This window comes from Mobula birostris, chromosome 10, assembly GCF_030028105.1.
Source record: "Mobula birostris isolate sMobBir1 chromosome 10, sMobBir1.hap1, whole genome shotgun sequence".
Classification (NCBI taxonomy): Eukaryota; Metazoa; Chordata; class Chondrichthyes; order Myliobatiformes; family Myliobatidae; genus Mobula; species Mobula birostris.
Genome location: NC_092379.1, coordinates 128,313,002 through 128,338,632, shown reverse-complemented (window position 1 = coordinate 128,338,632; position 25,631 = coordinate 128,313,002). Strand labels below are relative to the sequence as shown.

Genomic DNA, 25,631 nt, shown 5'->3' with positions numbered 1-25,631 from the left:
GAAGAGCAGGCTCTGTCAGTAACCTGACTTTGTGTATCTTTTTTATAGGGCAGGGCACCTCTGCAACCCACACCTCCAATCTCATCTCATTGATTGCAACAACTGATTCCAAATACCTTTTGTAGAAGGCATTACCCCAAAGGTTCACATACTTTTTCCAACAAATACATGTAATATTGGATAATTTTTTTCTCAATAAATGAACATGTATAATGTTTTTTGTGTTATTCCTTTAACTCCTTTATCTAGTTTTAGGACTTGTGAAGATTTGATCACAATTTAGGTAATATGTATGCAGAAAGGATGTGGATACTATGGAGAGAGTGCAGAGGAGATTTACAAGTGTGTTGCCTGGATTGAAGGGCGTACCTTATGAGAATAGGTTGAGTGAACTTGGCCTTTTCTCCTTGGAACGACGGAGGATGAGAGATGGCATGATCGAGACGTATAAGATGATGAGGGGCATTGATCGTGCGGATAGCCAGAGGCTTCTTCCCAAGGCTGATTAGGCTAACATGAAGTGACAGTTTTAAGTTGCTTGGAAATAGGTACCAAGGGAATGTCAGGGGTAAGTTTTTCATACAGAGGGTGGTGGGTGCGTTGAAAGCACTGCCTGTTGCAGTGGTGGAAGTGGATACAATAGGGTCTTTTAAGAGTCTCTTAGATGGGTACATGGAGATTAGAAAAATAGAGAGCTGTGTGCTAGGGAAATTCTAGGCAGTTTCTTGAGTAATTTACATGGTTGGCACAACATTGTGGGCTGAGGGGCCTGTAATGTGCTGTAAATTTCTATGTTCTATGTTTATGTGAAATAGAGAAAATTCTACAGGGTTTGCACACTTTCTAACCCCACTGTAGATGTTTTGGAAAGGGTACAAAAGAGGTTTACGAGAACACTGCCTGAATAGGTGGCATGAACCATAAAGAGAGGTTAAACGAACTTGGGCTGCTTTCTCCAGAACTTCATTGGAAGCTGATAGAAATTTATAGAATTATGAGAGACATAGATAGCCTATACAAGCAGAACGTGGTTCTCAGGATGGAAATGTCAAATACTAGAGGATTTGCATATAAGGCCAGAGGAGGAAAGTTTAGAGGAGATTTGTGGGGCAGGTTTTAATTTAAACATAGAGTGGTCAGTTCCTGGATTGGGATACCAAGAATAGTGGTGGAAACAGATATGATAGTGGCATTTAAGAGACTATGAAGTGCACACATCAATATGCAGGGATGGTAGAGGTATGGATCATTTGCAGGCAGAGGAGATTCTGTCTAATTTGGCATTGTGTTCAGCACAGCTGTTGTGGATTAAGGGTCCTGTTCCTGTGCAGCATAGTTCCATGTTCTACAGACTGGTTGGGAATATGAGAAGGGAGGAGGCTACAATTCAGACATAGACCAGCAAGTACCTGGCAAAGTGAAAAAACTGTAAAATTATCTATACTTTGGTGCATAGGCTCTGTGGTGGCCAGTGCTATCATGTTTGCTGTTGTGTGCTGGGGCAGCAGGCTGAGGGTAGCAGACACCAACAGAATCAACAAACTCATTCGTAAGGCCGGTAATGTTGTGGGGATGGAACTGGACTCTCTGACGGTGCTGTCTGAAAAGAGGATGCTGTCCAAGTTGCATGCCATCTTGGACGATGTCTCCCATCCACTACATAATGTACTGGGTGGGCACAGGAGTACATTCAGCCAGAGACTCATTCCACCGAGATGCAACACAGAGCATCATAGGAAGTCATTCCTGCCTGTGGCCATCAAACTTTACAACTCCTCCCTTGGAGGGTCAGACATCCTGAGCCAACAGGCTGGTCGTGGACTTATTTCCTAGCATAATTTACATATTACTATTTAACTATTTATGGTTTTATTACTATTTGTTATTTATGGTGCAACTGAAACAAAAACCAATTTCCCCCGGGATCAATAAAGTATGGCTATGAACTATATAACAGAAAGACGGATTATTTTACGTGGTGTCCTGTACCAAAGTGACTGAAAGTCAATGTACAGTAGAGCATGCAATTAGGAAGGCAAATAACATGTTGCCATTTATTATGAGCAGACAAATAGTAAAGATATCTTACTGCATTTACAAAAGGTCTTGGTGAGACAGGAGTTGATCAGTGGTGTGCAGTATTTGTATTTGCATGACATCTGAAACTTTGACAAACTTCTATAGATGTGTGGTAGAGAGCATACTGACTGGTCGGTTGCATGACATCCAGGTATGGAAACACCATTGCCCTTGAAGGGAAGATCCTACAAAAAGCACATCTTGCACAATCTCTCATGGTCCCAAAACACATCCTCCACAGTTAGGAAAGCACATCAACAGCTCTAATTTCTGAGGAGGTTGAAGAGAGCTGGACTAAGCACATCGCTCCTCATGACGTTCCACAGGTGTGTAGCTGAGAGCATCACTGCATGCCAGGAAAATGCGCATGCAGTGATTACAACTGAAGAGTACAACTGTCCAATGCATCACTGGCATTAGCCTACCCACCATCAAGGACATACGTGCAGAAGGGTGCCAGAAAAAGGCCAGTAATTCCACGCAGGTTCCCACCCACCCTGCTTATGTTTGTCCCACTCCTATCAGGGAAGAAACTGCACAGCGCCCACACCAGGGCCACTGGACTCTAAAACAGTTGCTTCCCCCAAGCGGTCAGGTCAACATCTCCATCCATTAACCCACTCCACCATTACTACATCCACATCAGCCACACCTCTCCACAGCCCCTCAGCACCCTTCACCACCCCCACCTGCTGCCACTTTACAGTTACTTTTACATTGTGTTTCATAGGATTGCTTTTTTTTTCTTTATTGTTTTTAATGGTGCATTGGATCCAGAGTAGCAATTATTTTGTTCTCCTTTACATTCGTGTACTGAAGAATGACAAGAAACTATCTTGAATCTTGATAGTAGGGTTGGAAAGGAAATGCGCCATGCAGACTGTACAAAAGTCTACAGGTCTTTTCACCACTGAGAGTTCAGGGGACTTCTCCCATAAACTGATGCCAAGCAAGGAGAAAGGAAGTGTGTGGTTCTCCAATAGTTAAAGGAGGATTTAGCATCATTCAGCCAGAAGGGGCGTGGAGAATTGAAAGCAGGAATAACAGAAATCAAGGGTCCAAAGGTTGTCCGCTGCATGGAGTGAAGGGGTCAAATCTTACGGTTACTGTGTCCTGCAATTTCCAAGGTAAAAAGAAGCTGGGAGCTAATAAAGTTCACAGCTGAATGGAAAGAACAGTGATTCAGTACAAATATCATGTGGTTAAATATACCACTGACTGAAATAATTGCCTGACAGGAAGTTTAAACAAGCAAACATTAAGAACTAAGAAAGACTCTTTTGACCAAAGCTTTGCACAGGTATATAAATATTATTTCTTACATTTCCGAATTTTATTTTTCCTTAAATTAATTTCGAATTAACGACTTGGATTTGCAAGTCCGGGCATGTTACGAATGATAAAAGTTAGCGCTGCTGCAAGCAAACTTAATTCATCCCTGATGTACTTCAGTAACAGTCCAGCAATACAGGCTACGGTGCATAAGATCGAATAATTGTAACTTACCATCGTTCTCTCGGTAATTGGCTGCTTTATACATTCGTATAACCTGTTAAAATTATTTAGGAAGTGTTGATTTAATTCCTCCCCTTTCACTTTTCCGCAACTGCAGCTCCGTGCGTTGAACAAGTTGGGGCATGTTCGAGGCACTAAGAGGGCAAAGCTCGCAGTTTATCCCACTGACTTCAGAAGCCCCGGCCGCATTGTACGTGCCGTGTTAGATCTGCAGATTTCAGTCTCTCTAAAAACGTGGGCCCATACACTGGGTACATGATGTCAAAAAACGGTGCTGGTTCAATTTAACAAAACTCTAGTGCGATGCACGCAACACTCTTGGACATTCCGGGACCTGATTATTCTGGGACGGGATTAATTCACAGTAATATTTGGCAAGTTCCGTTTGGTCTTTAAAAGTGTTTATTTTCCTCCTGCCTTAAGTGTTGCCAGTTTGCTTTTCACTGGTGTTACATTGTGGAATTCTGTACGTTCTCTAACCTGGTGATACAGCAAAAAAAAAGTTGACACAAAAATGAAGAAAGAACTTAAGAGAGGTGACTACGAGTGTCCGAATCAGGTTTATTATCACTGGCAAATGTTGTGATATCTGCTGTTTTGTGGTAGCAGTACAGAAATACAAATGTAACATTTATATATTAGTGTGTGTCTATATATATCAGTAAGTTAAATAAGAAATATTTTAAAAATTGCAAAAAGTGCAAAATAGTGAGGTGATATTCATGGGTTCATTGTCATTCAGAAATTTGATGGAGGAGGGAAGAAGCTGTTCCTGAAATGCCAAGTGTGTGGCTTCAGGTTCTGGAACCTTCTCCCTGATAGTAACAATAAGGATGCCCTGGATGGTAAGGGTCTTTAACCAGTGTGGCCAAAGACATGAATATTAGGAGAAGGAGCTGCAGATATGGTAGGTTCAGAGAGAGAATTCCACAGATCAGTCACAAGGCTGGTATGAATCAGATGAGTTTGAGAAGATTTGGTTTATCATCTAAAACTTTGACAAGCTTCTAAGAACTGTGGAATTGTCTTTCTGAACCTATTATGTCTGCAGCACTTTCATCCCTTTGGTCACACTCATTAAAGACCCCCCCAAGCTCTAAGTGGTTGTTACTGTGAGACTAGAGCTGGAATATCCTGTGAAAGCCGGGAGAGTATCCCTGCTGCTCTTGACTTTCAAGTAGATGAGGAGAAAGAAATGCGTAGTAAATATAAATGCTGGAGGAACTCAGCAGGCCAGGCAGCATCTATGGAGAAAAATACAGTTGATGTTTTAGGCCCAAAGATGCTGCTGGTATGCTGAGTTCCTCCAACGTTTTGTGTGTGTTGCTTGGATTTTCAGCATCTGCAGATTTTCTCTTGTTTGTAAATATTTTCTTAGCCACTTTTGACTGCCAGCTGGTCAGGCATCAGGTAAAATCACACAAGGCTTTGCAATGAGTGAATGAAGCAAACCCAAGTGCAGGGCACAGGCATGGAGATTCAGTTAGGATGCTTACACAGGCGTGAACTTTGATCAGCAAATAGGAGGGATCTTGACACAGAGAGACAGAGTTTCATAGGTAAACCTTGAAACTGGAGCAAAACTTAGAACACACAGTCTTAAGCAGCCAGGAAACGTTAATTACCACACAATGATCTGGTGACTAGTGGTTGTAATGCCGGGGTTCTTATGCTGCAGGTCTTGATGGAAACCAGGTGTGCCATCATCAAAGAGAATTAGAAACAAATGGGAAATTAACGGTTGGAACTGTGGCAGAATCAAAGGAAATTAGGAGAAAGACAGGGAATTAATGATCGGGACCGTGACACAAGGGCTGTAACTATGTCTTTAGACTCTCATTTAAAAGTAAGGAGTCCTACCTGACGTCCACAAAGGGCAAAGTTAAAATGGCAGCAGGCAGGAGCAGGTCAAAACCACGCAAATCAGTATTAACCTTGTTAGAAGCTAAGCACTAGCATGCATGGAAGATTGACTGACTGCCTGAAGTCAGACAGTGGTGATAAAAGGTCTTGTCCTGAAATGTCAACTGTTTATTCCTCTCCATAGATGCTGCCTGACTTGCAGTGTTCCTCCAGCACTTTGTGTGTGCTGGTGGGGATAAAGGGAACTTTTTCCGGATGGCTGCTGGTGACCGGTGGAGTTCCACATGGGTCACTGTTGAGACGGCAGTTTTTCACCTTGTACAGTGATGATCTGGATGAAGCAACCAATGGCACTGTGGCCAGATTTGCAGATGATAGGTGAAGGGGCAAGTAGCATTACAGAGGCAGGAAGTCTTCAGTAGAACTTGGACAGATTGGGAGACTGGGCAACAAAATGGCAGATGGAATACAGTGTCAGAAAGTGTGGGGTTGTGCACTTTCGTGAAAAGAATAATGGTGAAATGGGGAAAGAATTCAGGAACAGGAGGTGCAAAGGGACTTGGGAGTCCTGGTTCAGGATTCCCTTAATGTTAAGTTGATGCATGCATGAGAAGTAAATTGGGCAAATGCAATGTGACCATTCATCTTGAAGGGATTAGAATAGAAAACCAAGGGTGCAATATAGAGGCTTTATAAAGTGTTGGTTAGATCGCACTTGGAATATTTTGAACAATTTCGGGTCCCATATCTGAGGAAAAATATGCTGTCCCTGAAGAGGGCCCAGTGGAGGTTCGTACGAATGGTCCCAGGAATGGAAGGCTTAACTTTTGAGGAGTGCTTGATGTCTCTGTGCTGTAGTGTGTGGAGTTCAGAAGGATGAGGGGAGATCTCATTGAAAACTACTGGATACTGTTACTGGAGGAGCACAGGTAGTCAGAAAGCATCTATGGAGGAGAATGAATAGTTGACGTTTAGGGCCAAGACCCTTCATCAGGACTGGATACAATCCTGATGAAGGGACTTGGTCCTAAAAGTCAGCTGTTTCTTCCAGCTCCATAGATGATGCCTGACTTCAGTTCCTGCGGCATTCCGTGTGTGTTGTTCTGGATTTCCAGGCTCTGCAGGATCTTCTGTGTATTTAGTTACTGAATGGCTTGGAGCAAGAGGACGTAGAGAGATTGGTTGCATTAGTAGGAGATTTTAGATTCAGAGGGGACAGCCTCACAGAAAAGTGGCATGCCTTCAAAACTGGGATGGGGAACTTCTTTAGCTAGATGGTGATAAATTCTGGAATTCATTGCCACAGAGAGATGTGGAAGGCAAGACATTGGGTGCATTTTAAGCAGTGATTGATAGGGTCTTGATTGGTAAGGGGACTAAAGGTTACATGTGTAAGGCTGGAGTTGAAAAAATTCAGCCGTGATTGAATGGCAGATCAAAGCTGATGGGTCAATATTCTACATCTGCTCCGATATCATATGGTCTATATGGCGACGACTTTAATTTCCTTCTGTGCCTCATCAGACAGCTGGGGTTTTAAATAACCAGTCAGTGGACATACGAGACAAAGGCAAGAAACTGATTGGTACTATAAACTACATTGAGGACCATATCCATGAAATGGGCTAAGCCAAGAGAAACATAACTCATATCTGTGTAGAAATTGTATAACAAAACAGATTTGAGTTATCTAATAATTTTAAACTACTTCTTAGACTTTATTTTGGCTAGATGATTACCTGCAGCTTGTTCTCAGAGTTTCGATTCAAAGGGATTGTTTTCACCAGAACAGAGGAATACATAATGAGCTTTTAACAGATGCATCCTGGTCTTGAATTTTTTTATTTTATATATTTGTTTCAGTCCAACTGTGTGTTTTAATAGTCAGAAAATTACTTTAAAAATTCACTTGAATTGCATTAACTTTCGGTTTCTCAAAAGCTCAACGAGATCCAGATTGGTAATAATAGTTACAAATTATAGAGATCATTTTGTTTCATGTAATCAAGAAGACAATTTGCTTCGTTTCATTTCTGTCTGCTCTTTTGTTCTCATTTACACCATTAGTAATCCATTAACCAGTGTCCTACAGACAAATGGAACATATGAGACTTGTCTGTATGAACATTTTGGAAATCTCATGCTGCATTTCAAAGCAAAATGAATAGAGGTGCAAATTATACCTGATTGACATTTATTGCCAGAATGGAATGTCATTGGTGGAAAAAGCCAATGTTCTAGTTAGGCTTTTGGGAGCAGTACTTCAGGAAGGATAAGACAAAGGAACATGAACCAATCCTCAGAGGGATCAAAAGTGGAGAGAGTGAGCATTTTCAAGTTCCTGGGTGTCAAGATCTCTGAGGATCTAACCAGGTCCCAACATATCGATGCAGCTATAAAGAAGGCAAGAAATTTCGTTAGGAGTTTGGAGAGATTTGGTTTGTCACCTAATAAACTGTGGAAAACATTGTGACAGGCTGCATCACTCTCTAGTAAGTGGGGAGGGAGCTACTGCACAGGACTGAAATAAGCCACAGAAAGTTATAAAATTAGTCAGCTCCATCTTGGGTACTAGCCTCCATAGAGATGATGCTTCAGAAAGGCAGTGTCCATTATTAAGGACCCCCATCACCCAGGACATACTCTCTTTTCATTGTTACCATCAGGAATGAGGTACGGAAGCCTGAGGGCACACATTCAGTGATTAGGGACAGCTTCTTCCCCTCTGCCATCCGATTCTTAAATGAACAGTGAACCCATGAACATGACCTCACTCTTTAAAAAATATATAATTTCTGTTTCGCACTATTTTAAATCTATTTAATATACATATATATTTACTGTAATTGATCTACTAATTTATTTTTCTCATTATCATGCATTGTACTGCTGCTGCTAAATTAACAAACCCACGACACATGCCAGTGATAATAAACTCGATTCTGATTCTAATTTTTTTTGCTTTAGACTAAAATTTGCAGAACTTAAGTATTCATTGAGTTAAATATGATTTCTTTAGGCGGAGCAGATTGACAAATTATCAATTCAATATTGTCATTGTGTACTGGGGAGTGCTTTAGGTGGAACTCCTTCAAAGAGCCTCCTGTGAGGCAGAGTTGTTCTGACACACAGGGTGGTTAAGCCAGAATGAACTGCTTCTTAAGTTAAAATTAAATAATTATTTGAAATAGAGGAATGAATCACGTGGGAAAAGAAACAAGGGTATATGTTGGCAACAGGAATACTGCAGATGCTGGAAATTCAAGCAACACACATCAAAGTTGCTGGTGAACGCAGCAGGCCAGGCAGCATCTCTAGGAAGAGGTACAGTCGACGTTTCAGGCTGAGACCAGAGTCTCAGCCTGAAACGTCGACTGTACCTCTTCCTAGAGATGCTGCCTGGCCTGCTGCGTTCACCAGCAACTTTGATGTGTGTTGCTTGAAGGGTATATGTTGGCTTTGGATTGCTGTAGAACCGTGTGAGAATTGACCAATGGATTGAAGTGCATGTGGCTGTGAAATACTTTGGAACCCCAATGTCTGTAAACGTAAAGTGCAGAATATGGGGAACCTGCCTTAAAGTAAGTGATCTTGGAAAAGCACACACAGACATCCCACCCTGCAAAAACTCATTTCAGGGAGGTCCCAACCTCATAGCAGTCTGTGTGAATGAATTTGTTAATTTTGCAAGACATCAGATTTACAAGTGTTTTGTGAGACAGCTGGCTTCTGAATTCTGTATTAATGTGACGCACCATGCAGAATGCCCTTTCTACATCACAATTAGAATTTGGCAGCACTAAAAGCAGCTTCATCAACTGGCAGAGCTCTTTGAATCTCATCTGCCCTGTGCTCACCGATGTTACTTTGGACAGCTTCCCCCAGAACTCATCAACTGGCAAACTTTTGTAGTTTGGCACCAGTCTTTCAAGGTTAGTTGAGATATAATCCAGGACTCACCTCAACATGTCTTTTACAGTCATTTAACCCACCATGGGCAATAGAAAAGTCACTGTTGCAAACAGTGCAGTGAGCAACACTGTCATTATTTTTGACCCCTATTAGGCAGGGGTACTCTTTAGTGTAGTCTGGGGTGAAGTACGTTTTATATCTTTTTTTGGAGCACTCTGCCATAGCGCTGCAGGACACTAAACTGAACTAATGGACAGTGAAAGAGAGAGAGAGGTCAACTGTAAAGCCCACCCACAGAGAAAACTGATAGGTCTACTGAGCACAAAGAGAGACCAATCAGGATCCCCTCTCTCCCCCCTCTCTCCCCCCTCTCTCCCCCCTCTCTCCCCCTCTCTCCCCAAGCGATTAATATATATTATGACAACACTCAGTCCTCTTTTATTGTCATTTAGAAATGCATACATGCATTAAGAAATGATACAATGTTTCTCCGGAGTGATATCGCAGAAAACAGGACAAACCAAAGACTAACACTGACAGAACCACATAATTATTACATATAGTTACAGCAGTGTAAAGCAATACCATAATTTGATGAAGAACAAACCATGGGTACGGTTAAAAAAAAGTCTCAAGTCCCCGAGTCGATCGACTCCCGAGTCCCCGATAGCAGGCGGCAACAGGGAGAAACTCCCTGCTATAAACGTCCGGGCACCGACAACTTGCCGATGCCTTGGAAGCAGCTGTCCACAGCCGACACTGAATCCGTCAGTCCAAAACTTTGAGCCTCTGACCAGCCCCTCCAGTACAGTCTCCCTCGCGCCATCCTCTGCCGAGCGCCTTCGACCTAGCCCTGGCCGCTGAAACAAGCAAAGCCGAGGATTCAGAGCCTTCTGCTCCGGAGATTCCGGTTACCACACAATAGCAGCGGCAAGTCCACATGGAATCTGTTCACAATTGAGGTGACTCCTACCCTACTGGTGAAATCAGTTTCCCTTAATTCCCCAATTCCCATCTCAATTAGTTTAATGTAATGCCCCAAGATATTTCATCACTGCTAAGGGAAATCAGTCCTTCGTGTTTGCTCACAGAATCCGGTTAAAGAGTGTCAACCCCAAACATTGACTTTTCCCTCCACAGATGCTACCTGACTCACTGATTTCCTCCAGCAGCTCATTCTTTACTCCAGGTTTCAGCATCTGTAGACTTCTGTATCTTCATAATTTTATATGCCTCAATTAACTCTTCCCTTGACATTCAAAGAGCCAGATCCAATCTTTCCTCATAGAAAATACCTCACATAAGCACAAGAGATTCTACAGATGCTGGAAATCCAGAGCAATACATACTGCACAAAATGCTGGAGGAACTCAGTGGGTCAGGCAGCATCTATGGAGAGGAATAAGCAGTTGATGTTTCGGGCTGAAGCCTTCAAATCAGGACTGAATTCTTTGCATTCTTTGCATAAGCTAATTCTTTATACCCACTCTAATACATCACTGTATCCTTAACATCCCGACCAGAATGGTATATAGTATTCGTGTTGTGGTGTACCTAGCCTAATCTGTACAGTTCTAGCCTGAGTTCCCAACTTTTGTGTTCTATGCATCTACTAAGCATTTTGCACATCACTAATATTAATCTATCAGCCAATTCCACAACATACCCATATCCACAGATATGCATTCCAAGGTCCATGTTTCTCCACACATCACAATAACTTCTCATTTGTTGTAAACTCCTTTGTCTCCCGGCGTCTTACACTTCACCAGATGGAATCTTATGTATTGTGTTTTTTTTAAAATTTTGGTTTTTATTTAACTTTTGTGTTCTTTATCTTATTCTGTTTTTTTTGTGCTGCATTGCTGCAGTGGATCAGGAGTAACAATTATTTTGTTCTCCCTCACACGTGTGTACAGCAAATGACAGTAAACAACCTTAACTCTTGAATGGAATTCTACTGGCCACATTTCAATCCAGTTGACCACCCCATCAATTTTATCCTTCTGTTTAAAGATTTATTCCTCCTACTTTTAACTTATTCATTAATAAGGCGACACAAGCCAAATCCTGAGCCCTCTGGATCCCTACTGAGAACAACCTCCCAGACACAGCAACACCACTTCACCTTCGTTGTTTGTTATATTTATTAATAACTTGACTAATAATTTGAAATAGAATGATGTTTTCAGACAAATCAAAAATTGGCAAAGTGATTGAAAGTGGGGTGGGGGGGAGTGGAAAGTAGATTTAAATTACAGGAGAGCATTGATAGCAAGACAGCAGGGCAAAATACACTCGGTGGCTGCATTATTGGGTACAGTTGTACACTTCGTTAATGCAAATATTTAATCAGCCATTCATGTGGCAGCAACTTAATGCATAAAAGCACACAGACATGGTCAAGAGGTTCGTTTGTTGTACAGACCAAATATCTCAATGGGGAAGAAATGTGATCTAAGTGATTTTGATAGTGGAATAATTGTTGGTGTCAGGTGGGGTGGTTTGAGTATCTCAAAAACTGCTGATCTCTTGGGATTTTCACACACAAAAGTCTCTAGAGTTTACAGAGAATGGTGTGGAAAAACAAAGAACAAAAACTTCCAGTGAGTGGGAGTTCCTTGGGTGAAGACACCTTGTTAATGGGAGAAGGGAATGGCTAGACTGGTTCAAGCTGACGGGAAGGTGACAGTAGCCATGCATTACAACAGTGGTGTGTAGAAGAGCTTCTCTGAATGCACAACACATTGAACCTTGAAGAGGATGGGCTACAGCAGCAGAAGACCACACCAGGTTCCACTCCTGTACCTAATAAAGTGGCCACTGAGTGTATGTAGCTTCTGGATCCAGTTTGCAACTCTCCCTTGGATGCCGTGAGCTTTTACTTTTCACCAGCTGCCAACTGGAGTTTCATCAAAAGCCTTGCTGGAACCTGTGTAGATTACATCACATCACATGCACTGCCTTCATGGACCATATGATTGTCTCAAGAAATGCAATCATTGGTTAGACATAATGTTCCTTTAAGAATGCCTTTGTCACTGTCACTAATTAATCTCTGCCTTTCTTAAATGAAGGATTATACAGTCCTTCAGAATTAGTTTAAATAATTTCTCAACCACCAAAGTTAAACCAATTGGTTTGTAACTATTTGTTTATCTCTTTCTCCCTTTCTTTAAAAGAAAACTTGGTACAATTGCAGCAGGTTTCCCAATCTCTGGCGGCTGTCCAGAAGCTGAGGCGATTGGAAAATGACAGTCAGAGCCTCTGTAATTTCCTTCCTCCTTTTAGCAGTCTGGAGCACATTTCATCCAGGCCTGATGATTCATCTACGTCCAAAAATGCTATTATTCTTAAAACTTCCTCTTTTTAATATTTTTAATCGCTCTAATAATTCACAGTTATACACCTTTACCATAACATTGGTACCAGCCCCATATTCTTTGACAAACAATTGAAAATGTTCAGTGAAAAATTTATCTCATCTCTAAATGTTATTTTGTTAACCTCTAATAAGTCCTCTCTGAATGATCCTCTTGCACTCAAACTGATGATTTAAAAAAAAGCTTTGAAATTTATTTTATCTGGATTTTCTTCATGGCCTTTATTTTCCTAATTCCCCTTTTAATCTCATCCTTGCATTTTTATTCTCTTCCTATCTTTTGGCAGTGTTAAACTCTTGCCTGCGATAAGCTTTCTTGTTATCATTTTGTGCATCTCGTTCAGGGGATGAAAGGTATTCCAATCTGACGCTTTTCCTTCACACCAAGCCCCCTGAGTTCCCCCCTTGACTCTTTCCCACTGCTGTGTCACTCATTTGTACTTGAGTAGGTGTCTCCAGTCTGCTTTTGCTACATCACATCTTATCAAGGGAAGATTTGCCTTGTAACAATATAGAAGTTTTAAATCCTGTTTTATCTTTGTCTTTACCAAAGCTATAGTAAATTGTACAACTTTTTTTTGGCAGCAATTATAATTCAATTATTTTCTCACTGATATTACCTCCAGTCGCCTGGCTTCATTATCTGATACTTGTGTAGAATCCTCCGTGGCTCACCCGCCTTAAAGGACACCCTTTAGGAATTCTCTGATTATGGTTCTATAGGTTTTATAGTTAATACTTCAATAATTGAAACACCTTACTAAGACTTTCCCATTTTTTTTGTTTCCTACATCAGAAGTCTGCCCACAGTTTTGCTGTTCTGTCTCTCTCATTTGGATGTCTAGTTCCAGTAGTGTGGTTGGAGGAACAACACCTTATATTCCGTCTGGGTAGCCTCCCACCTGATGGCATGAACATTGACTTCTCAAACTTCTGCTAATGCCCCACCTCCCCCTGGTACCCATCCATTATTTATTTATTTATATACACACTTTCTTTTTCTCTCTCTCCTTTTTCTCCCTCTGTCCCTCTCACTATGCCCCTTGCTCATCCTCTGGGCTTCCCCCCCCCTTCCCCTTTTCTTTCTCCCTGGGCCTCCTGTCCCATGATCCTCTCATATCCCTTTTGCCAATCAGCTGTCCAGCTCTTGGCTCCATCCCTCCCCCTCCTGTCTTCTCCTATCATTTTGGATCTCCCCCTTCCCCTCCCACTTTCAACTCTCTTACTATCTCTTCCTTCAGTTAGTCCTGACGAAGGGTCTCGGCCCGAAACGTCGACTGTACCTCTTCCTAGAGATGCTGCCTGGCCTGCCGCGTTCACCAGCAACTTTTATGTGTGTTGCTTGAAATTCCAACATCTGCAGAATTCCTCGTGCTAGTGTGATTGACTTGTTTTGTTAAGTTTAACCATTAAGACTTAGAAATATTGTGTGCAGTTCTGGTTGGCACATTATAGGAAGAATGTGCAAGCTTTAGAGGGGTGTAGAAGAGGATCACTGGGATGTTGCTTGGATTAAGGAGGATTGGCTGTTTGGAGAGTTTGGACAAACTTGGACTGTTTTCTCTGGAGTTTCGGAAGTTGAGGGGCGAACTGACAGAAGTATATAAAATTGTAAAGGATGCGGATAAATTATCGGAGTGTGGAAGTGTCAATTATTAGAAAGCTTGGGTTTAATGTCAGAGAGGGAAAGTTTTAAGTTTTACAAGGTACTTTTTCAATGCAGAGTGGTGAGTCCAGCTGAAGCTGTGGAAGCTGAAATCAAATGTTTCAAAGGTACATTCAATGTCAGAGAAATGTGTACAATATACATCCTGAAAATCTTTTTCTCTGCAACCATCCACGAAAACCGAGGGGTGCCCCAAAGAATGAATGGTAGTTAGATGTTAGTACACCAAAGCCCCCCCAGCTTCCCCCTCCCATGCATAAGCAGCAGCAAAGCAATGACTCCCCCTTCCCCCGCCAGCAAAAAAACATCAGCACCCTCCACAAGCACTCAAGCATGTAGCAAAGCATCAATAAAGACACAGACTTGCAGTACCCCAAAGACTACTCGTTCACCCAGTAATTCGACATACCACAGGCTGTCTTTCTCCCTAATAAGGGAAAAAAGAGGTGTCCCTATTTCACAGCAAGAGGAGAAACATAACAAATAACTCACTGGTTTATGATGTTAAAAGTCCATTGTGTCGCTTTTACTGAGCTCTGTGCCCTAAGAACTAGGGTCTCTGGACACATCGCCAGCAGCCAGCTAACTGCTTTCAATCTTCCGTGTACTCCCACGACCCACCAGGTTCCTGCAGAGGCCACCAACTTTGAGTCCACCGGCCTCCAGAGCCACAAAATCTCAGAACCCTGAAGGCGCACTAATCTTCCAGGCCACGTTCTTGGTATATCAAATAGTGTTCCCGCAAAGAACCAAAGTCAGTGTGGAACTACAGGTCAGGGTCTTTAAAAGAACCCTGAAAGGGAAAAATAGAGATATTAAAGATAGAAATAGACCTATTTCCAAAGAGGCAAGCAAAGGAGTCGCAGTTTGGTTCCATCCTCTCCTAAGCTCCACTGCTTGATAGAAATCACTAAGAGGTATTTAGACAGGCACAGACACAGAAGGGGATGGAGCAACATAGACCCAGTGCAGCCCACTTAGATCAGTTTGGACTGGCATCATGGTTGGCACAGAAGATGGAGGGTGCCTGGAATGCCCTGCCTGGAGTGGTGGTAGAGCCAGAAACATTAGAAACTTTTAAGGGACACTTTGATAGGCACATAAATCTGAGGAAAACGGAGGGATTTGGACATCGTGCAGGTAGATGGGATTAGTATAACTAACTATGTGATTACTAATTAAATTGGTTCGGCACAACATTGTGAGCCAAAGGGCCCATTCCTGTGCTGTACTGGTCTATGTTCTATAAAGCATATCATAATGAACCTCGAGTCACATCCTGCTTTATGATCAATGAAGATTGAAGATAAAATTGTTTTTTAAAGTAGTAGAATTATAGCTTTGTTGTGTGAACTCAGGTTTGGTGAGTGGGGACAGAAGACACTCATTACTGTTAAGTAGGTTATTTATTTACAGGACAAGGCAGACACTAAACATTCGGTGAACCCTTTGAGTTACACTTGGTTACAATCTTTTTAAACTGAGTGCCTGAAGTAGCAGAATAAAACAAATGCTAAACATACACACGGTGGCAAATACTTAGCCTGGGTGTGCTTGGGCCCTCTCTACCTTAGCACATCGCCACTGCGGACCATTTCCCTGGCACTCTCGACTACCTGGTCCAAGGTGATCCAGAGAGCAAAGAGGTTACTGCGCGCTAGATTTAAACTCTACTGGCGCCATGATGTCATCAGCTAAAAGGCAGGTAGGGGGTGGGGCTGCAATGCTCATCACGCGGGCCAACACCGCCTCCTATGGGATGCCTCTCTCGATGAGTGAGTAAGTTTGACACTTCCTACAACAGGTTAACACAGCATGGGTATTCACACATCACTTAACTATACCAGGATACCAAGCAGTAGTAAATCAAGGCAACTGGACTTGCTGTGTTGCCTAGAAGATGTTTTGCCACTTATCTGAGAGGCTTCTTCAATTCTAATCCATGGTGGGTGGTTTTCTGGTTTATAAACTCTGAGTTGTTTAAAGGTTTAGCAATCACATGAGGCTCATTAGAAGTTGTAGAGGTAATGAGAGGGTCATCTTTGCATGGATGGAGGTGTGAACTGTTGTGGAGATGCTGGGGTAGAGATGCTAGAGCTGCATTGTAAGTATCTGATAGCTGGTGTCATACCCCAACCCCTCTGGTCAGGGATGGGTTTTCCAGTTTGACAAAGATGGCTTCTTTAACTCCTCTTTCAAACCACCTGTCCTCCCTGTCCAAAATGTGCACATTGTTATCGTCAAAGGAATGTCCCCTTTCTATTAGGTGTAGATAAGACTAATGACCCTTTCATTACTTCTATGATGTTTAATGACCCCCATGTGATGGCTATAACTTTAAACAACTCATGCAGTTTATAAGCCAGAAAACTGACCACCATGGATTAGAATTAAGAAGCCTCTCAGATGAGTGGCAAGATGTCTTCTAAACAACACTGCAAGTCTAGTTGCCTTGATTTACTGTTGCTTGATATACAATGACCTGGATGACTAGGAGCCTTCATAGACATATATCAGGGTGCCAGAATGCATCCAGGTTTCCTTGGAAGACAAATGCTTTGCTTTAACTTTGTGTGAATAAATGCTATAGCCAATTTCAGCAACACAGTTGGGGAGGAAGATAACCCAGTCAATTCACTACTGGATCATGCTTCAAAGTTCTCTAGTTATACATGAATGTGGGAAAAGGGAAAAGCTAAGAGTCAGAAGGATGCATTGATGGATTTCCAGAACCAGGTGATAAAAATTGTGCTTGATTTTCAGGTTAGAAGTTCTAACTATCAGGAAGAAGAATTGGAAATGGGACTGCTGTGCGAGCTCCTTGTTTTCTTCAGCCTGGTATGTATTTGCAGTGTGTGGAATTGTAGAGATGATTTTAAGTACAGAGTGTGCCATATGGTGTGATGGATGGCCATTCAGTGAAGATTGTGATTGACGTGGGTGTGGATCATTACATAATGGCTTGTAACATTCATAGGATCAAAGAATCATAGAGCACTACAGCACAGAAAAAGGCCCCTTGACCTATCTAGTCCATGCCAAGCTATTATTCTGTCTATTCACAATGACCTGCACCTTAACTATAGCCCTCCATTCCCCTCCCACCCAAATCGAACCTGCATCCACCATTTCTGCTGGTAACTTGTTTCACACTATCACCACCCTCTGAGTGAAGAAGTTCCCCCTCAGATTCCCCTTAAATAGTTCAGCTTTCACCCTTAACCAATGACCTCTAGTCTTGTCTCAGTGGAAAATCCTGCTTGCATTTACCCAATCTATGCCCCTTATAATTTTGTATACCTCTATCAAATCTCCCCTCCTCCTACATTCCAGAGAATAAATTCCTAACTTATTTAACCATTCCCTGTAACTCAGGTCCACAGTTGTCTGTAGCATTTTTAAATTTTCTCTGCATTCCTGAGCAGTTTTCAGTGTGACTCCATTGGTGAACCCCAAAACTAGGTACACACTGGGGGTGAGGGCTGAAAACTGTTGAGGAAACCTCTGGCGTTATTCAGTATGATACATGAGATGACAAATATCGATGCCGTTATGCTTTAATTGTGCGGCAATCCATAATGCTGGAGTAATGCCCGAGGATCTCCAGTATCCTCTGTGCAAGTGTTCCTTTAACTTGTACAATGGCATTACTAAGTATGGGTTCATGTTTGCATTTGAGAGCCAAGCTATTTCCTATCAGCGAGGACCAGTCCCTTCTGCCCTTAAGCTGTAGGTGGAGAGGTGCCATCTCAAACAGGATCAGGTCTTGATCATGGACCAACATATTGGTTTGCTAACTGGATTGGTTATAGTCCCTGAGACAGATAAGAATATATAATTATATGGGAACAACAGGAACTCAGAACAAACTGCTAACAACCTTACCTGCTTCTCAATTTGGATTCATTTGCAGACTTGGCAGGTACCAAATATGTAATTCTGCCCGCAAATGTATGTGGACCAGCAAAGTCTCAGCTACCAAATAATAAATGTGCACAAGGGGCTGTGTGTTTGACACAAAGTTTCGTTATGAAGAAGACCTTTTGGTCTTTAATGATTGAGTGCTTCAAGTGTCTTATATGTTCAAGCTGATATTCTCTCCATTTTGGAGACAAAACAAGAACACTGGTAGGTGTTGGGAAAGTGCTCAGGAGGCTACGTGTGGAGGATTTTGTCCATCTGGGTCAGATAAATAACTTTGCGAGACCATAGAGTTGCACGTCTGTATTGCTTAATGCCTAGATCAGTAGGGAATCGTGGTGTTGTCCTTTAGCCTATTGCTGTACACCACGAGGTTACGAGACTTAAGTGTTTGTCCCTATAGCTTGCTTAGAACAATACCAAATATGGAAATGTTGAGCAAACCATTCCCATTATAATCAACTATAAAGAGGATGCGCGTACTGATTGTAAGATGCGTCATTGTCTCAGGAGGGACAGCTCTCCATGTCACGTATATAGAGTCTCCTAAAGAATACCTGGGTCTGAGTCGTATGTGGAAGAGGAAGTTCCCTAACATTACAGAGCAAAAAATACAGCTGAAGTGGAACAAATGTGTGTTTATGCACCCCAGAGGCTTCTAAACAGGATTTAAAATCAATAGGAATGACTCTTCCTATCGGAATGGTCAACATACAACACACTCAAATGCTGGAGGAACTCAGCAGGTCAGGCAGCATCCATGGAAATGAATAAACAATTGATGTTTCAGGCTGAGACCCTTCTTTAGGACTGGAAAGGTAGGGGCGGAAGTACCAGAGTAAAATTGGTGGGAGGAGGTGGAGGAGGATAGCTGGAAGGTGATGTGTGAAGCCAGGCAGGAAGGAAAGGTAAAGGACTGGAGAGGAAGGAATCTGATAGGAGAGGAGAGAGGGCCATAGGAGAAAGGGGAGGGGGGTTGAAAATAGCCAGGTTAGAAGAGGGGGGAATAGAAAAAGAGGAAAGGGCAGAAACCTATTGGGGGGGGTGAAGAAGGTGGTGTTGGACGTGAAAGAGCTGACAAATGTATTGAACTTTACTCCTGTCTATAGTATATTTCAGACCTTGCCAGAGGACCTAGAGTTTAGCAACCATATAGGAATTTCATTCGCAAGTTAAACAAAGGGGAGGCCCTGGCTCTTTTGAAAAGAGCATATCAACCAGCAGAGATTAGTGAGTCCACCCAGGTCCTTGACAACATGTCGAAGTTAGTGTGGCAATCGTGCTTTGCACAAGGTTACCTTATGAAGAAGACCTTTTAATGATTAAGGTACTTCAAGTAAAGATATTCCTTTAGTTATAGGATGGGTGTAGCCATCACCTACATGATGGACTTGGGCAGTGAGTTCTTGACTGTGTCTGCTTCCCACACCCTCGCCTTCAGTGAGGAAACTTGTTGTGAAGGTTGCAAGAGAGGTTACGGCCATCAGTTTGGCTTTACTGAATTTCAGATGTCATTTGTTGGCCATCATTTCACTCTGGTCACAGGTTATAAACCACTGGCAAATTTCAAACCAAAGTTGGCCATTCCGGAGGCTGAGGCTGCCTGACTATTTGTCACATTTGGACCACATTTTTGAGTACTGCACCTCAGCACAAAGTATTTGTGGAGGTGGAACCCAGTTACTTATGAGGGGTGGCAGTATTATTTGGACCTGGGTACTTTATAGCTGCAGATTGTTGACTATGACTTTTCCAGTGATGGGTGAGGAAGTTGTTGGGGACTTTCAGGAATGTTCCTTTGATGGAGTTGTACGAATATACCCTACCGAGGTGTGAGAGGGTCCAGAGGTCCAGTCCCTCTTGCAGAGGCAGCATGAGGTGATGGTGGGTCACGGTTGTATGACACGAAATCACAGAACAGTGATTAGAATTCTAATGTTAAAGGAACAGGACCTTTAGTCCACCTTACATAGAGCATAGAACATAGAGCAGCACAGCACAGTACAGGCCCTTTGGCCCACCATGTGCTGACCTAATCTAGTCTAAAATCAATCTAATCCATCCCTCACAATGAGCCCTCCTTTTGTTTTTCATGCATGTGACTATCAAAGTGTTTCTTAAATGTCACTAATGTATCCCCTACCCCTACCCCTGGCAACGCTTTCCATACATCTGCCACTCTTTGTATATAAAAAAGCTTATCTTTGACATCCCCTCTATACTTTGTTCCAATCACCTTAAAATTATTTCCCCTCGTATTAGCTGTTACTGCCATGGGGAAAATCACTTGATTTATGCCTCTTATCATCTCATACACCTTTATCGAGTCATATCTCATCCATTTTTCCTCAAAAGAGAAAAGTCAAACCACCCAAATTATCCTCAATCTAGGCAGAAGTCTGGTAACCTTCTACACCCTCCTTAAAGCTTCCACATCCTTCCTATAATGAGGCAATGTGAAATAAATGCAATACTCCAAGTGTGGTGTAATCAGGGCTTTATAGAGCTGCAATATTACCATGAAAATTATTCATCTTGACCATGGCAACCACCAAACACCCATTTAATATTAATCCCATTTGGATTACCTGTATTCAGACACTATTATTGGGCTGTCAGTGCTAGGGCTCTAATGTTTTGGCAACAGGGAGCTCCAGATGACCTAGCCCCTGGGGCTCCCTTGTGGCTATGTATGGAGTCTAACTCCGTTGTCAATTCCTCCTTGCCAGCCATGTTATTCTCTAAATTAGAAAAGCCTGGGACTTCAAAAAGTTTAAGTTTTGTTTTGAAAAATTCCATCAGAATTCTAAATCAGATTAGGAGCGTTCTGAATTTACCAGAGACCTCTGTACAAACACCAACCTGTTTCTATCACTCCTTTCTACCCTTACAGTCAGATAAAACCTACCATGCTTGGAGGGAGAAGGGTCAAGTTTCTATTGAAAACCTGTACATAGAGGGACGGATTGCAACATTTAGTCTGCTGAAAGAGAAATTTGAGCTGCCTCATTCGCACTTTTTTTCGTTACCTACAAATTAGACACTACATTCAATCTAAGATTTGTAATTTTGAAATCCTTCCAGGGAAGCATATATTTTTTGATATTTTAAAGAACCTTCCTGACTCCAAGCATCTCGTTTTAAAGTTTGTTCGTTTGTTCGATGATTGCACTATAGCGTCTACCATGAAGATTAGAGACGCCTGGAGAGAGGAGTTGGGCATCGAATTACCTGAAGCTGCCTGGGACAAGAGTTTGTCTATGATACAGGCTTGCTCTGTTAACAGAAGACACGAAATGATCCAGTTTTAACTTGTCCACCGTCTCCACTACTCTAAACTTAGATTGCACAGGATTTACTCTTCTGTCTCGCCAATGTGTGATAGATGCCAAGGGACAGAGGCCACGTTGTCATACACCTTTTGGTTTTGCCCTTTACTGACTGGATTTTGGTCCAAATTATTTGACTGGTACTCAAAGGCCTATAAAAGATCCTTCCCCTTGGAAGCTGGTCTCGCTGTCTTTGGCTGTTCGCAATCTGCTATTTGCTTCTCTACAGCCATGCAGCAGTCTCTGATGCTGGGGATGACTGTCGCCAAAAGACTTAAGTTGAGGGAATGGAAATCACCCTGTCCCCCTTCCTTTTGGAGATGGATGACTGACATGATCTCAGTCATACAGATGGAGAGACTCACATTCTTGAGAACTAATCAATTAAAAATTTTTCAGCTACCTGGGATTCATTTTTTGCCTACCTGGACGAGGCTGGGGGCGGATGAACAATTTCCCCCCAGTTGATTTCTCACGGCCCTCATTTGAGATTTAATGTTTAGTATTTTTCAGCCCTTGCACAATAGGCATTCCTCTAATGTTTATGTCCCTTTTTTTTTGCTTATTTCATTTTTACACATGTCTGAGCTGGTATATTCTTGTTGATTTCATTGCTTTTGTTTTGAAAATAAAATATTAAAGCTATTAATCCCATTTATCACCAACTGGTCTGTAGCCCTTAATGCCTCAACATCTCAAGTGCTTATCTATGCACTTGAAGTGTGGCAAGTTCAACTTGCTACCTGTTTCAACTTTTACTGCAGGTCATTTATATCAAAGTTCAAAGTAAAATTTATCATCAGGTTACCTACATCTCACCACATAAGATTCTTTTTCATGCAGATATGCTTAGCAAATCTATAGAACAGTAACTGTAAACATCAGGAACTATAATCTGTAAACAAACTGCAAATGCAGATATAAATAACGAGCATGAAATAACAAAATACCAAGAGTCCTTAAATGACTGTAGCTATCCCCTTTTTTTCAAGAGCCCGCTGGTTGAAGGGTAGTGATTGTTCTTGAACCTGGTACCTTGTACCTATTGGCAGCAGTGAGGAAAGAGCATGCCTTAGTGGCCAGGATCTTTGATGATTGATGCTTTTCTATGGCAATGTTTCATGTAGATGTGCTCAATGGTTGGGAGGGTTTTACCCGTGATGTACTGGGCCGATTCCACTACCTTTTGTAGGATTTTTCTGCTCAAAAGCATTAGCATTCCTATACCAGGCCATAATGAAGTCATTGCACCAGAGGTTCACATTTTTTTCCAACAAACACATATTACATTGGATCATTTTTCTCAATAAATAAATGAATGAGTATAATGTGTTTTGTGTTATTTATTCAATTGAGTTATCTTTATCTTGTTTTAGGTCTTGCATGAAGATCTAATCATATTTTAGCTCATACTTATGCAGAAACAGAGTTCATAAATTCAACAGGGTTCATAAACTTCATAGGCCCACTGTAAAACAATAAAATTTATAAAATTAAAAACATACACTTGGTTAGAAAGTACTGATTTACTGGGTAATCTGTCAGTACACACTGCACCCATCATCTGATGTGTTGAGGGACTTGCATACTAAACCTAACCATAAAACATACATACAACCAAATTAAGAGCATTGTCTGAATGGCACAATCTATATAATCGTGCTACATGCCAACATTGAGGTATAAAATCACTTTTCCAAGAGAAAACACAACACTTCCATTGTCTCAGCACTAATTGTCTGTGCAACTATTGCAGAGAATGGCTTGTATAGAATAGGACAGTACAGAACAGGAAGAGGTTTTGAGTCCTCAGTGTCCGTGCTGATCATGATGCTGAATTAAACAGTTTCCCTGTACGTGATTTATCCCTCCATGCCCTGCATATTTATGTTTTAAACACCACTGTCTGCTTCCATCTGTCTTCCAGGCAGCCATTTCCGGACACCTGCCATTCTCTATGTTTATATTTTAAACTTGCCCTAAACATCTCCATTATACTCCCCTCACCCCACCTTATATCAGGTGGCACAGTAGTGTAGTGGTTAGCATAGCACTATTACAGCACCAGTAACCTAGGTTCAATTTCCATCGCTGTCTGTAAGGAGCTTGTTTATTGTCCCTGTGACTGTGTGAGTTTTTTCTGGGTGCTCTGGCTTCCTCCCACGTTCCAAAGATGTATGGGCTAGTAGGTTAATTGGAAATATGGGTGTATGTATTTGTGTACTGCAGGCTCGTTTACTGTATCTCAAAGTAAAGTATAACTATGTCCTAACTATAACTATACTTGACTTTTTTACCCTGGAGTGAAGATTCTGACTGTCTATTTTATTTATACCTCTGAAGTTCTTATAAACTTGAAAAGCCCTTGGCTCCAGTGACACCTTCAGGGATCTTAAGCACATGTTCTGAAGGATATCTACTTTCAGCATGTGCAACATTGTTCTTAAGTGACAGTGGGAGCTCTAGCCTGATATCATCAGGAGAGTTTATATATGGTTCTGTTGTATCAGCCCTCGAGGTTAGAGCTGCCCCCAGTTGGACATGGCCGATTACCTCCCTTCAACAGGTACACGTTGACATCTTTCAATGGAAAAGAAGGGATCCCATCTGCTGATTAATTGCCACTCAAAGTGGTTGGACCTATTGCCATTTGGGTCACGCTGAGTGGACCATTACTGCTACCAAGGCAGCTTTCGCAGGCCATGAGTAAGTGATTTCCAAATGCTCCATGATTCCCATAAACACAGTTGGTCTTGTTCCTCTTTTCTAACAGAATCCAACAGTTTCACACACCACATACTACTTTATTCTAATGGGAAGGTTGACTGATTGGTGGATAAGGGGTCTGTGTTGCCTGTGGTATTATTCATGTTCACGGTCATCCTTCAATCCAGGCACACTCTGATGCGAATGGCTTAATGCTGGGCCGTGCTTGACGTGGTCTGATTTGGAAGAATTGATGAACGAAGAGAAGAAAAGCCAGAAGCAGTGGCTCTCAGGTTACAGGGTTGGAAACGAGAAATTCAAAGGGGAGACATTATGAGTGTGCTCGGAATACCAAGGCAAGGGGGTTCTTTAACATGAAGATGTGGAGAGATTATAGAAATACTAGGAGTCAGGAGCTACACTGAATTTGAACAATAGAAGCTATAAGGTTCGAATGGAGCATTTAACATGTCCGCATGATTCCCCTGACGTAGTGAGAAAGAACATGTTGAGAAAGAGAATTCAGTGTCAAACAGGAGAAAATCTTCAGATGCTGGGAAAGCAACACCCAAATGTTGGAGGAACTCAGCAGGTCAGGCAGCATCTATGGAAAAGAAATAAGCAGTTGACGTTTCAGGTTGATACCCATCACCAGGACAGAATTCAATGTGTAGCATTGGTTTTATGATATAGTCAGCACTGGGTGGAGATGTTGGGAACTACATATTGAGTAGATAACAGACCTACTCAGAAGAGGAGATGAATAAGACTTGAAAGCACCTGGAATGAATACTTGGAGCAACTAATACATGCTTGCTGTTGAGGATCTCCCTTAAGAAAAACCATTATGTAAATTGATTGAGGTCAAGAGCTGTAAGGTAATGTTGCAGCTCTAGAGAACCCTGGTTAGACCACACGTGGAATATTGTGTTCAGTTCTGGCTGCCTCATTACAGGAAGGATATGGAAGCTTTAGAAAGGCTGCGAAGGAGATTTACCAGGATACTACTTGGATTGATGAGAGATCCTACAAGGATAGGTTGAGTGAACAAAAGGTTTTTCTCTTTGGAGCAAAGGAGGATGATAGGTGACTTGATAGAGGTATACAAGATTTATAGTGGCTTAGATTGAGTATATAGCCAAATACTTTTTTCACAGGATGTAAATGTTTTAAAAGGCTAATACAAGGAGACATAATTTGAAGATGAGAATCAGGATCAGGTTTATTATCACCAGCATGTGATGTGAAATTTGTTAAC

The 25,631-nt window shown here is 41.9% G+C and overlaps 1 protein-coding gene across 2 annotated transcripts in view; it reads left to right on the top strand.

Annotated features, from left to right (window-relative positions):
• The first annotated feature begins 3,153 nt into the window (after positions 1–3,153).
• eda2r (ectodysplasin A2 receptor) overlaps positions 3,154–25,631 on the top strand; it is an 84,615-nt gene continuing 62,137 nt past the window's right edge. Inside the window, exons 1-2 of one of the 2 annotated variants that reach the window (XM_072271318.1) lie at positions 3,154–3,206; positions 17,181–17,255. In XM_072271318.1, coding sequence (XP_072127419.1) covers positions 17,217–17,255 — 39 coding nt within the window. In that variant the 5' untranslated portion in view covers positions 3,154–3,206; positions 17,181–17,216. Of the gene's footprint in view, positions 3,380–17,180; positions 17,256–25,631 lie in introns of both variants that reach the window. The other variant, XM_072271316.1, reaches the window with a different exon arrangement.